Source organism: Stenella coeruleoalba (genome assembly GCF_951394435.1).
Source record: "Stenella coeruleoalba genome assembly, chromosome: 19".
Taxonomy (NCBI): Eukaryota; Metazoa; Chordata; class Mammalia; order Artiodactyla; family Delphinidae; genus Stenella; species Stenella coeruleoalba.
In genome coordinates this window covers 53,120,172-53,134,281 of record NC_137165.1, presented here as the reverse complement: position 1 = coordinate 53,134,281, position 14,110 = coordinate 53,120,172, and the positions used below count along the sequence as shown (strand labels likewise).

At 53.4% G+C, this 14,110-nt stretch overlaps 1 protein-coding gene across 3 annotated transcripts in view; it reads right to left on the bottom strand.

The window, feature by feature from the left end:
• Window positions 1-1,356: 1,356 nt before the first annotated feature.
• Window positions 1,357-14,110, bottom strand: part of MXRA7 (matrix remodeling associated 7) — a 30,507-nt gene continuing 17,753 nt past the window's right edge. The window contains exons 3-5 of one of the 3 annotated variants that reach the window (XM_079904297.1): window positions 11,081-11,177; window positions 9,919-9,999; window positions 4,713-6,330 (exon numbers count right to left, since the gene is read on the bottom strand). In XM_079904297.1, the coding sequence (XP_079760423.1) occupies window positions 9,966-9,999; window positions 11,081-11,177 (131 nt within the window). In that variant the 3' untranslated portion in view covers window positions 4,713-6,330; window positions 9,919-9,965. Of the gene's footprint in view, window positions 3,358-4,712; window positions 6,331-9,918; window positions 10,000-11,080; window positions 11,178-14,110 lie in introns of those variants that run through there. The other 2 variants (XM_079904296.1, XM_079904298.1) reach the window with 2 other exon arrangements.

Sequence of the window (14,110 nt, the reverse complement as noted above, 5' to 3'; positions counted from 1 at the left end):
TACCCAATGGTAATCAAGAGTTCCGCCTTCGCAGTAGATTGGCAGATGCTTGAACCACTGAGGCGCCGCTAAGGATATTGGCCGTGGAGAATGATTGGCCCCATCTGCGGGTGCGTGGTTCTTCAGAGTATATAAAGTAGGCAATTAACACTTGGTTGAAATCGTACTGCAGACGGAGCTGTACTTTTGTTGGTGTTTTGACTTCCACTAAGGCTCCTGAATTTGGTGAGCTTTCCCTGGAATTATCTAGGTTCCCTTCTCAACTCAGGATCAGGGCTTGAGGATGACGGGTGCTGTACCCCAAATTATGGCCAGATAATCGGAAATGGGTGCTGTTCGGTGAATTAAACCTGAGATTAAATGTTCGGTGGTCAATAGAAAACAGGAAAAGACAGGAACGGGCACTTTACAGGGGGAAAAAAAATGCAAGGAGCACATAAATATTTGAATGGTTGTGCAAACTTTTACATAGTAAGAAAAATGCAAATTAAAGTTTCACTGAGCTAACATTTTTGACCTGTCAAATTGACAAAAATCCAAAATTTGACAAGGTTCTCTGTTAAGGACGATGCAGTGGCCCAGATGGTATCGATTTTTCGTCCTCCCGACACTTATGAACAAACAAATGTTTCCTTTTGCTTTCAGCTTGCAGGGTAGGCTGTTATCTTATGGTCATCTGTTAAGTTCTCGCATTGACTCCCGGGAACTTAGAACAAATTCTGAGTCTGCAGGTACATCTTTTCGAAGGTGCTTTGATTTTCCTGACTAGTAGCAATACTGAGATCTGGTGGGACATATGGGTGTCAGTTGGAAATGGGTTTTGTTTTAAGAGGACTCTTCTGGCAACTGGTGTGCCAGTGAAGCAGATGAAGTGACAGAAATCATATAAACAGAAGATGGAGCTTATCTGGAAATGGCATCAGAGCCGCCCAAAAATTGTAGCAAGCCAGCAGTGCTTCCACAAAGCATCAGAGGCCCAGAACCTGGGCAACAGAACCACCACCCAGGAAGAGTGACACATATTCTGGGCACTCCAGACCCTGGCTTCCAAGTCCCCACCAGGTGACAGGTCCTGTCTACCCAGTACCCATCCCTCCCACCCCTTTCTCACAGAGCCCCAGTGAGGTCCAGTGGCCCCCTCCTCTGGATGGCTAAGTGTTCAGGGGATGCCGGCCCCAGCCCCAGGCACCTCAGCCAACCATGGTGGTCCCATCTCCTTGCTAGTGATTGGTGAAGGCATGGACACATGACATTCTGGCCAATTGGGACCCAAAAGGGGAGGGTGCACCTGAATTGGTTCCCTCACTCCTAGGACACAAAGAAGAGATGGCCCTTTTCCTGCTCCTTGATGTGATATCTGAACTCCTGCAGCCATCTTGCAACCATGAGGAGAGCTGGTCTGTGACAAAGCCCACAGTGCAAGGAAGACCAAGTTAAGAGAAATGTAGCTTGGGCCCTGACCCTAATGGACCTACAGGCATTCTGCCTTTGGACTCCTCCCGTGCCCTAATTCTCCTTTTGTTTAAGACAATTGAGTTGGAGCTTTCAGTTCTTTGCAGTTGGAACATCTTAGCTGAACCAAGTATACGAAAGTTCCTTCAGTTTACTTTTCCCATAGCCATGAGAATTTTGACTCACGTACCCACGAGTCATTTCTGTTTGTTTGGTATAATCAGAGAAGAAGGACTGGAAGAAGGAGGTGAAGAAAGAGATATAAAGTGGCTACAGGGCAGTGCAAGTTCTGCTGACATGCATTTAGGGGGCAGGGAGATAAAAAACAACCCAGGGGGGTCCTTGGGACCTGAGAGAGAGAACAAACAATACTTAAATCAAAACATTTTTAAAAAGCAGTAACAAAAAAGATAAAAATATTTTTTAAAAAAAGAAAAAGGAACTGACATTTGGATATAACAACAGACACACAGATCAGACCCTCCTGCTATGGATTGCCAGCAAAGAAGCAAAAGCAGTTACAGTGATGCGGGGGAGGCCTGGGAAAAACCCTAACAAGCAAGAGAGGATAAAAGAAGGTTCACTGTGATCCCGTGATAATTATTAAATTGTGGTACGTAAAACGCCACTGCTTCTTTTAATTTCGTGTTTAGTTTTATTTCAGCAAATAAAAAATATTCTCAAGAACTTTCTTAGGTTGTCCCTTTAGCGTACCCTCCTAAATTCAGATTGCTATGAATTTTTCTGCCAGTGGGGTGATCAGATACAGGACCTGGGCAGAACGGAAGAATCGCTGTTATTTCCGTCGTCATGCACTCACTGACTCACTGAACTTTACTGATGTGCTAAGGTGGCCCAGCCTCTCTCTGTGAGGTCATTTTGGCATTTTATTGAATGCTGACTTGTGAGGTTCTCTTTTCCTGCACACATGCCTGGCTTCTCCAAAGGACTTTATTTTTATGTATTTATTTATTTTTGGCTGCGCCACGGCTCGCAGCTTCTTAGTTTCCCGACCAGGGTCAGCAGTGAAAGCGCCGAGTCCTAGCCACTGGACCACCAGGGAATTCCCCTCTACACGACTTTAATCTCGCTAAAGGTAGGACTGTGTTGTGTATTTTATTTCCATTGACAGCGTCTAGCACAGGTCTAGGTGTGTGATGAGCACTCATAGAAGTCTTAATTATAAGAGAAACTTAGAGGGTCTTAACTCTGATACTGTTGCTTTGGTCCAGGATCGAAGGTGAGCCTTTGAATCAGGCTTTTTGCTTTTTAGGGATGCTCCCCTACCGCTTGCTTCCATACCGTTACAGAAGTGTCCAGAAATCCTTCTAAGGAAGAAGAAGGTGTAGTGTTATTAGACTGGATGCTCAGGCAGTGGGACCTGATACCCATCCCACAGCACCCCTGAATCCTTTCAACACCACGTGCTGGGGCTGCTGAGGCTTCGAGCCAGCCCTTCTGGGCCGCTGCCTGCTCAGGGTCTGCACGGAAGGTCGAATTTGGATCAGAGGACAGCCTCGGAGGGGAGCCCATGTGACAGCTGGAAGCTCACCAGCAGGCAGAAGCCAAGCAAGTCAGGGATTTTTCTTCTCTGAAGACAACAGTCCTGATTCCTGTGACATGATACCTCAATTGCAAGAACTGAGCAACTCTGTATATGATCTACCTCTACATCTATGTATATGAGACAAACTGAAGCCTACAAAAGTCTGACAGTGGCACGGGCTCCGGTCCTGGGCTGGGGCAGAGTCACGGCCCCGCCGTGGCGGCGTCTTGACGGGTGGAGGCGCCTACATGTCGTAGAGCCGGAGCTGGTCCTGCACGTCGCCGTCCGACATCTCGCCAAACGTCTCCTTGTTGTCCTTCATGAGCTTGAAGATGGCAGCCAGCTGTTCTTTCTGAACTCTGTCAAGAAGAAAGGATAAAGAGGAAAAAGATGCTCCCAAACCAGGGGAGAGAGAGAGAGAGAGGCCATGCACATCCCGTGGAGTCGGGACACTCCTCACTCCGGTATTACTGCTTTGCTTTCCAGAATAAGAAGAAAATGAAACTAAAACAAAACCCACTCTTAACACAGGAGCTGATTTGGTCTAAAAAAACTTAACTTGAGACTTCTACAAACTGGGGTTCCAAGTCTTGGGTTTACCCTGGAGATCTGGGGATCCCAAGTTATCATTCAGGTTCTCGGTGCTACAGTTTCCCCTGGGCCTCCCTTTTTTTTCGGTCATGCCGCACGGCCTGCAGGATCTTAGTTCCCGGACCAGAGATCGAACCCGGCTCCTCGGTAGTTGAGAGCTCGGAGTCCTAACCACTGGACCGCCGGGGAATTCCCAGGCCTCTCTTTAATGTTGACTACACACCTCCCCGGGAGGCCACGAGGAAGCAGAGGTGCTCCATTAGGCGGCTAGAGAGCCTATGAAGAGACATGTTAGAAACAGCCTTCGTTTAGAGGGATGAGCCAAAAGTGGAGGAGGAAGAAACACAGTTGGCTGGGAAACGGGAGCATACAGATGTGTGCACAGGGTGCTTGGCCCAGGGGCAAGGGTGGGTGTGGGGTCTCGCTGCCCAGAGGAAGGGGCGCCTCTTTCCAGTTTGCACAAAGACACCTTATAGCCAGCAGGGGCCCTGGCCCTTTTACCAGGGAACAGGCCTGGCTGGAGATCGGCCTTATGTTCACCACACACGGGCTGGGGGGCCGGGGGGATGCTGGGAGTGATGTTCTCTCTGCAGCTGGGCCACACCATCTGATCAGCACGGGACACCTCCCATGAGTGCAAACATGAAAGGGTGGGGTGAGACTCTGCAGCCACGGTTTGCTTCTTGTTTGTTCTGTTGTGCTGTGCTCATCAGCGAGGCTGGGCGCTGTGTGCTGGCATGGGCTCCCCGTTCGGTTTCAGGCTTCTGCGGTTCCCCCCTCCACACCGCCCTACTGGCTCGGCACGGGCCACCTTCAGAGGACATAAACCAAATGGCAGGGTCTGCTCTGGTCCCTGCAGACCCACCAGGAGGCAGAGCTTCAGCACAGCCTCTGACCCCTGGCCCTGCAGGGCACAGCACTGTCCAACCAGCACCCCAACCCTGTCTACAGGGGGATCCGATCGATGTCTGGTCTTACGCTTGTCCTAACATATTCCTTCTGCAATAACCCCGTATCTCCCAAACAGCTAACAGTTGGTTTTCTGACTACAGCAGCATCTAGAAGCTGAAATACCGAAGTCCCAAATCCAAGCCTCTCTTAGTCACGCCGGGAAAGTTATTTCTACAGTCTGCTTTCCTGTCCGGAGGAGAAGGAGCCTGTGAGAAGTACGTGATACCCCACCACCTGAAGAAAGGAGTACTGTGAACTGACAGGCTGTGTGTTTAGCTCTTTGGAAGGAATCACAATCCAGGTGTATGAGTGGGCATCCCCCCAAAGGAACACAAATCCTCTTGTGCGTCTCTTAATGGCCGTGGCGCTCGCATAAAGAGGGTGGGCCTAGGACTTCGCACTCCGCTGGAGAGTAACAGGCACAAATTGAGAGAGCGCTCAAATTTTAATGGGTTCAAAAAGATGATTTTTTAAAAACAAAGCAAAACTGAAATAAACACACAGTAATCAAGACCATCTACTCAAAGTTTATTGGACCGAACACAGGCTGAATACACAGATCCCAGCCATCGGGAGTATGTGAGCCTTGGCGCCTACAAGCCACGTTCAGAAAGTGTCCAGACAAACTTAATAACCTGGAAGGAGTCACCTGTTTTTCAGTCAGACCCCGGCCTGGACAAGGCCATTGCTGTTGCTACTGCTGTGTGGGTCAGGCTACATGGCTCTGTGTGGCTGTTGCTTTGTTGCCTGTTCTGTCCTAAACCCGTGAACCTAAGGTATTAGACCCAGAGGAGAAGGTCCCTGGGAATGTACCATGCCCTAGGCTGACAGTGGACATTTCCTGGCCTTCCACTAAATAGAGGAGAAAAAAATTTTTTTCTATCAACTTACTGCTTTCAAAAAATGTTTTAACCAACACATCTAAAAACTACAGATTAGTTTGGTATAGTATAAATATTGTCAAATATAAAATTCCAAGAAATGAATCTGGGACTGATCTGATTATCTGAAGAAGTTCTAGCTCATCTATGAAACCTAGGAAAAGGCAGAATCGAGACAGCTGTTTTAAGCGAACACTATCATTATTGCTTCTGCGAAAGCGAAGGTGGACATTCCGCTGAGCTGGTAGGAACATCAATGAAAAGGCCTCTTAGCAACAAGCGGGCTGGATCCGAGCCTGCTCTCAACGGAGGGTAAGGGCAAGAGGAAGTCAACAGCTGGTTCTGGTTCTTTGCTGCCCACTGATCAATCATTGGGCTCTCGCCCCCACAGCCGAGCCAGCCGAAGACAGGGGAGCGGGCCCCAAGGGGAAGGAGGGCAGTCGACCAGGCAGCGAGCACAGGCAGCGCTCCCTCATTTGTCCATCACACCTCAAAGTCTTTCCTGGTTTGGCTCTGGTGATGAAAAGCAGGAGGGCTGGAATGTAACTACACCGATTTAAAAATGATGGCATTGCTGACATTGGTGATATCTCAGGTGCAGAGCGTGTGTGGGCAGGAAGGTTGAGTGATAAGGAAAATAAAAGTCCAGGAAAACCCTTCAGCTTAACAAAGCAATCCAGGCAAACAGGGAGGAACGCCTCTACAGGGGAGCGCCACGGGCATTCGGGATCCTCCCAGCCAAGGAAAGTCCTGGATGGGGGCCTAGTCCTGGCAGATTTATGTGGGAAAATGCGCCCCAGGAGCCTGCTGGCTCCTCTCTGGGGATTCCACTTTATCTCTCAAGTTTTAAGATGCCAAAAGGAAAAGCCTTTAGGAGGAGGCTAAGGATAACTTCATTATTCCTCGGTTCTGTAAAGAGAAATAAGGAGAAAAGATAATTTATTTCACTCATGCCATCTTACAAGTACTGCAGGAAAGGGGGAAACGGGGTGAGGAAGGGGAACGTCTGGAATTGCAGAAGCCAGCCCAGACGCTGGGATCCAGACCCAGGGGAGTTTGCCTCTCATCACCTGCTGCAGGAGAGCCCACTAACCGAAGCCAGCCCGAGACCCCGTTCCAAGTCTGCAAGGCCTACAGGGGCAGGTCAGGGGCCACCTGTACGTAGTTTAACAGGCAGGGTCCCACTGGAGGTAGTTAGGCAGGGAGTGTCAGACTTTAGGTAGCTGGGCAGGTCAGGGCCCACCTGTACATAGTTTAACAGGCAGGGTCCCCCTGGAGGTAGTTAGGCAGGGAGTGTCAGACTTTAGGTAGTTGGGCAGGTAGGGTCCCAGAGTAAATACTTGGGCAGGGCACGTCTCTCATTTAGTTATCTGGGCAGTTCGGGTGCCCATGCGGGTAGTTGAGCAGGTTGAAGCCCACCTGTAGGTGGTTGGCAGGGAGGGTCCCACTTACAGGTATTTGGGCAGCTCGAGTCTCACATGTGGGTGGTTAGGCAGGGAGGGTCCTCAATTAGGTAGCTGGGCAGGGAGGGTCCCACAGTAGGTAGCTGGGCAGGGAGGGTACCACATGTTGGTATATGGGCAGTTTGGGTCCCACATGTAGGTGGCTGAGCAAGTCGGGTCCCACACATGGGTAGTTAGACAGGGAGCATCCTCAGCTAGGTAGCTGGGCAGCTTGGGGCCCACTTGTGCAGTTTAACACGGAGGGTCCTCAATTAGGTAGTTGGGCAGGGAGGGTCCCACAGGTGTGCTGTTGGGCACGGGGTCCACATGTAGGTCGGTGGGCAGGTAGGGTGCCACAGATACTTAGGTAGGTCAGACTGCGGGGGTCAGACCCTCAGCTTTGTGGCCGCTCTGGGCTGGTCCTCTCACCATAGATTATTTCTTATCCTTGCTGGGTAGGTTTTGTCCCTTCTGGGGACAGTGGCTTCCAAGGACATGTGCTCCCCAGATGACACAAATGGTGTGCCCACCTTTTGCAAGGGACATGCAGAAGCGCTGGTTTACCCAGGTGAGCGCTGAGGGAAACCGGTGGGATTCAGTTTTATCCCTCTGGCGCCCTCATGTGGAGGTGAGTCAGCACGTGTTCCTAGAAATTCACACTGGTGGATGGTTTGTGGACCCGTCAGAGGGCAGAAAGCAGGAAGAATAGCCATTCACCCTTGCCAGTTATGCATTTCAAAACACCATCCACTAGAGTGGTGTCCACTTCCAAAAGCGGCAGGCCAGTCCTGGGGACCTTCAGAATGGAATGGGTGCTGGGGTCCTGGGTCCTCACTATCAGAACCAACCTAGTCTACCTCCTGGGTTCCACTTTTCCGCTGGACCAGAAGATGGGAAGAAGGGACGGTGTACAAGGAAAGGAGTAGCCGATGGTGCCTCTTCTTTTTGCTGCCGAGCTAGACGTCAGCCAAGCTCACCAGCTTCACCGGCCCTGGGGGTGAGGGGGTGGCATCTTGCCGCGGGGAGCAGTCATAACCTGCAAGCCCAGTGTCCCAGCCACGCTGAGGCTGGATACGGCACCTCCCAGAAAAGCTGCGGGGGGAACGCAGGGGCACCCCCATCCCGGCAGAGGCAGTGCTGAGGGAGCCTGTGAGCTCCAGCCCCACGGGAGACCCAGCAGGAGGTGGGCAGGCGGTGAGGAAGCAGGGACTTTCTTAAGCAGCATGTCTGGAATTACAAGCCTTACACTTTCTGCCCCTTGGGCAGAAGGAATCTCATCTGTGAGCTGCTCCAAGGACAGGAACGCCCAGTCATTAACCACGTGGAGGAACGAATTTGGGGTCTCTTTCTCTGGGTCCTGCGTACCAAGTGCTATGCCCTGAAAACCTGTGAACTGCAGCTTCTGAGGAACTCTGGGTCTTGTGACTACTAAAGATTTAGGGTCTAGATACTGCTGTGCGGGCCGAGGTAAAGAATTTAAAGTCAGGGGTTTGCAGCATGGGCTTTTAACCAGCTTGCAACTTGACGCGGACGCTGAATGCCAGGAAGGGAATTAGAAGCAAGCAGAGTTTGGTCCAGAAGAATCTGACAGGCAGGGAAGGGCACACACTTTTCACTGGCCTGTGGTTTTAGTGGTTTGACAGTATTTTTCATACTGACAATCCCAAAGGCAGTTTCCTAGACGCAGCTGGGACCAGAGCTGTCTCACACCCGTCCGCTTTCCCGGTCCCCACTGGAACTACCGTGCTGCAGATGAAAACGCAAAGCCACGCTTGCCAGCCTCTGCAACCCCAAGCATCACCATGCGGGGAACATGCGAGAGGGGTGGGTGTCGGGGGCCCCATGCAGTGCTGAGTGGGCTGACCACGTGCAGGGGCAGGAGGGAGCAAGCGGACCTCACAGGCAGACGTGTCGGACAGCCACAGGAGCATGCTGGGAGGGGCAGTGATGAGAGTGAACATGAACTCCAGCCCCACCCTGGGAGGACCGTGTTCACCATGAAGTCCACCAGTCCCTCCTCAGCTCAAGCACGATTGTGATAACCAAGCCTGCAGGTGAGGAGGTGAGAAACCCTCACCCCAAGAGCAGCGCTTGGGCAGTCTCGACCCCGCAGAACAGCTCAGCGTGAACCACTCATCTAGAGACCCCCAAAGATCCAGTAGGGAAAGACCCCCCCCTGGACAACGCAGAGCCTGCTGTCTGAACACGACGGAGGAAGGACTTTCCCTCCCCGAGGTCCCAGCACTGAACCCAGGGACGGTGGCAGCCTGACCCCGGCCTGAGCCCTGCCACTGAGTCGGCTAACTGGCCTCTCCTACTCTAATGGCCCCTCATCTCTGCAGAGCACACAGAATAGGGCCAGGGTCCCGGTCACAGCCTCTGTCCACAGGGCCCTTCGAGGGGCCACAGGCACGTCAAGCCCCCTCCATCCTTATCTCTGGGGCTGCACACCTTTTCTGGAAGGGGCCACGTACTGACCCTTTTCAGCTTTGTGGGCCATGTGGTCCCTCTGCAACTACGCAACTCAGCCACTGCGGTGGAAAAGCTGCCACAGACCACAGAAAAACAGTGACCGCAGCCCTGTTCCAGTCACACTGGATTTACAAAAACAGGGCTGCAGTCCACCAGCCCTTGCTCTGATCATAACACCCTGCCTCACCCACAACTTGGGGGCACAGGGTTTCTGCCGGGCACCGTTCTACCTTCTCAGGGAAAGATGAAAGCTGCGGGCGTGACACCACGCAGTCCAGCGGAAGACAGTTCCCCCCCCAGCCTCACAAGGGGGCGCTGGCCCTCCAACCAGCTGGCCCATTAGGCCCAGGAGGGACTTGCGTTAACTGGGCCTCCAAGAACCCTGCAGCCCTGGGAAGGGAGCCTGTTCACCCAGGAGCCCTGCGCTGGAGAAGAATGAGCAGGCCCGGGTGCACAGAAATGAATTAATTGGTTATGAAGGCAGCGGAGGAGGAGAGGTTTGGACCACATTCAGTCGTGATGGGGACACAGTAACAGACAGGATGAGGGAGGCATCACTAATCTAAGAAGTCAGTCTCCTTACCAAAAGGATTTGCAAGGATATTTGTGGCTCAGGACCTAAGGAACTTGCTACAGGGAAGTGAGGTCAGAGGTCAGCTCAATCCTGAAATATAAAGGCAGCAAACCGGATCACACCCAGAGGCAGCAGCTGGGCACCGAGGAGTGGGGGGCTTCCCCAGGCTGGGCTCACCCTGCCACCCCTCCGCCCCCGGTGAAGAGCCTTCCAGGCCAGGTTTGGAAGGACCGGCGGCGGCTCCAGAAAGGGAAAGGGGGTTCTCGTGGGCACAGGGCCTTCTGACTTGAGGGGTACAGGGTGGGCTTGGTGATAATGAAAGGGTAGTTGAGATCTGCATCCTGGAATACTAAAGCCTCCATTCCTGACCCTAGAACCCAGCTTACACTAGCTAGGAAGTCGGGGAACCCAGCTTACACTAGCTAGGAAGTAGGAGGTGATCCCCCAGCCCCTCTGGGTTGCTGGGCTCAGAAAACACAGGCCCCCATTTAGCTCTGTGCTTAAACCAGAGGACCCCAGGCCACGGGCTGGCCCGTGTCAGACCACTGGTTCTCCCCCATGGCTTGTCCCCACCGCTCCTTAGGAGGGAAGCCCAGGGGTGTGCATGGGTGCCCGGCTGGGGGCTGGCGGGGCAAGAGCCCAATTCGAAAAAATGAGGAGCTGCGTGGCTGCAACTGCCTCAGAGCTCCGTGGAGCAGAACAGATAACAAATGACTGCTGGCCCTGGGCTGGGGGGTTTGGGGGTGCTGAGGGGGGTTGGTGGCCAAGTGGATGAGCAGGAAGAATCATGCTGCGTCCTGCAGTGATGGATTGGTTTTGTCATGAACCCTCCGTGTAAGTGAACGGGCGGATCTGCTCCAGGCTCTTCCCAGGCATCTGCTTTTTCCCTTTTGGCGGGGGAGGGGTGGGGTGCAAGAAGGGGCTCGGCCACCCTCCCCCCATCACCGTCACACGCTCCTCCCGAGGGCCCCAAGGGGACTGACGGGGGAAATCGAGCCTGGCCGACTATTGCCAGGACGGGGGGAGAAACCCCTAAAATGGAAACGGAAGAATGCGGGGCTGGCGAAGCTTACAGGAGGCCCTCCTCCTCTCCCGCCTGCGACGAAGGGGGCTCACGGCGGTACCGGTACCAGAGAAAGCTGAGCGACCCCGAAGAGGGTGGGCGGCCTACCTCTGTTCCTCCTCCAGTTCCTCCTTGGTCATCATCTTCCTGTACTGGTTTCCCCTCAGCTTCCCGGGGCTGTATTTGAAGGAGAAGGCCTCTCCCCCTGTAGAGAGGACACACAGTAAGAGCCAGTTAGGGTGCTGGGCCCGCCTGCAACTTCAGGCCCCTTTCCCTTCCAAAGAAGGGTTTCCAGAGAACCACCTGGGCCAGAGAGGGCGCCCCCGCTTCAAATAGGGGCAGATGGGCCCCACGCCCACCCCGGGCCAGCTCACCTAAGCCTCAGAGAGCGCTGGACGCCCACAACATCGGCTCACCCTCCCCTGGGCCCGGCAGGTCCTCCCCCCACACCACTTCCGCTTAGGAACTCTTTTGGGAACTTGAACCGGGGATGAGGCAGCTGGAGTGAAGCGAGCATCGCCGCCCCACCCCCACCCATGCTATTGAGTTCCATCCACCAAAGGCCGGTTCCCTTCCAAGACCAGGTTGAGCCGTCCAGAGCTGCCTGTGGGCCCCTCTCCAGCAAGCGCTCTGGCCCAGCAGCCGCCCACAAGGCTTTTCTCCCCCTCAGCCTGACCCCCCCCCCCACTTCCCCATGACTGCTGTGCTAATTACACAGTTGGAGGGCCCTTATCTCTGGGAAGCAGCCTGTGCTAAGGCGCTGGGTTCCCTGCCTCTCCTCGGGTCCCAGGTCCAGAAGGCTGCAGGGACCCCCGACCCTCCTGCCAAGGTCCTCGGGTCTCCCGGGCTTGGGGGTGCCCGCCCTGCCGTCCAGGGGCATCATGTCGGCAGGCCCCTTCTCTCTATGCCCCTCCTCGCAACCAGTTATTAAAAATCGGAAACAACGCATCCAGCCCACAATGGGACCTGGGAATGATGCGGCCTGTTCTCACGGTGTTCAAATCGGTCATTAAAACCAGCACTTAGGGAATTCCCTGGCGGTCCAGTGGTTAGGACTCAGGGCTTTCACTGCCGAGGGCGGGGTTCAATCCCTGCTCAGGGAACTAAGATCCTGCAAGCCACGTGGCGTGGTCAAAAACCAAAAAACCGAAAAAACCAAACCAAAAAACCCCAGTACTTATTGCTGAATGGGTTTGCCAGTCCCAGAGCAGACCCCGTAGCTGCCTTGGAACTAATGAAAGGGCAGCTCTAGAGGTCTGAAGAAGGCACACCAGGGGGTGTGGACAGAGGAAAACAGGGACGTATTATGTAGGGAAGCCAGGCCAGAGAAGGCAGCATGTACAGGTGAAGGCTGCAAGGGCAGAAAAGGAAAGAGCTCTAGAGCATTCCCCTGGCTGAGTGTCCAGGTGGAAAGAGTTCCCTTAGGAAGCAATGCCCTTATGTGGTCCTTCAGCCCAGCAGGTGGAGGGTAGATGGTCTCCGGTCAGCCTTGGGGATAGAGGCTCAGTGCCTGTCTTATCTAATTTCAGTTAATGTATAAAGAATTGAGTATGGGAAATGCAAGACCAGCAAATCACCCTCCCACATGGATGTATTCTTTTTCACTTCTGTTCTATAGACCAGCAAATCACCCTCCCACATGGATGTATTCTTTTTCACTTCTGTTCTATGTCACTCCAGTGAGGGATCTCAAACACCTCCACATCCTGCCCCGGGGCCACCCGGACCTCCTCCAGCTGGCAGCTGTCCCGAGTGATCAGACAGGCTGATGTGGGCTCCAGGGAGGAAAAGGCTGCAGCCTCTGAGATTCGAGTTCTCTCTGGGATAAACGAAGGTTCTGGATGCAAACTCAGAACCCAGGCATTGTAGCTGGGGTGGTGTTTGCTCTCACCACAGCCTGACTTTGCAGGAGAATCTGGCCGCCAGGGCTGAGCCCTTGCCTTAGGAAGCAGTTACCGTGTTTATACCAGGATTAATTCGCTCTTCATTCATTCAGCAAATACTTAGCGAGCACTCTGCTCGGTGCTGGGGACTTAGCAGAGAAGAAAACATACAGCAAGCAAAGATGAGTAATTAACATACAGAGTTTGGGACTTCCCTCAGGGTCCAGTAGTTAAGACTTCGCTTTCCATTGCAGGGGGTGCAGGTGTGATCCCTGGTCGGGGAGCTGAGATCCCACATGCCTCGTGGCCCAAAAAAAGACTTAAAAAAGGTCCATGTTAAAAAATCTTATAAAATAAATAAGTAAAATAAAATAAAATACAGAGTTTGCAGTAGGTCCTGAGAGCTCTTCAAAAAAGGACAGCAGGAGGGGAGAAAGAGGCAGGGAGGGGGCTGCTTGGAAGTTTAAGCAGGGGGTGGGGGTGTCAGGAGGGGCTTTACAGGTGATGCTGCAGGTCTGGGGAGACAGAGCCAGCATAGCAAGGAAGCCAGTTGGGGGGGGGGCAGGAAGCAAGGGGACAGGAGGACACGGGGTGAGAAGCCAGGCTGCCAGGGCAGGCCTTGGCGCTTCCTCCTGGTGAGCTGGGGCTCAGCGCAGACAGATGACTCCCCCCGACCCCCCGCTCCCATCAGCTTCTCTTCCCTCCAGGCTGAGCTCAGCTCAGGCTGCTGAGCAAAGGGCCCGCAGCATCAGGAGCTTCTGAAGGCTCAGGGCTTGGGCTGCGGTGTCCGGGCATCTGGGAACTCTGCTGAGTAATTTGGGGCCGCCGTTTGAGGGGCCTGGGTGTTTGGTTGTCAGGGAAGAACCTGCCATGGGGCAGAATCACACGGAGCTAGTCTCAGAGTGAGCTCACAACCATGCTGGCTTCTGGACCTCAGAAAGAGGCAACGGACAAAGAAGACGGATTAACTTCGACTTCAAGGTCATTGTGTTGCTATGTTTTAGAAAAATAAGACATAAAACATGCTGCCAGCTGGGTACTACTCAAGGTTTCAATCTGTGGGGCCGCTCTGACTATGCTGCTTCGAGCCAGAGGGAACGAACCACTTGAAAAGGCTTTCACTTAATCACATATGGTGCGACGAGGGATCCACGGCAGCGTCCAATTTTGCTAGACCAGGAGGGTTCAGCGTGGGAGCCCCCTGGGAGGGGGGACTTCCTCGTGCAGCCTTCTGAGTCCACCCAGCCGCTCAGGG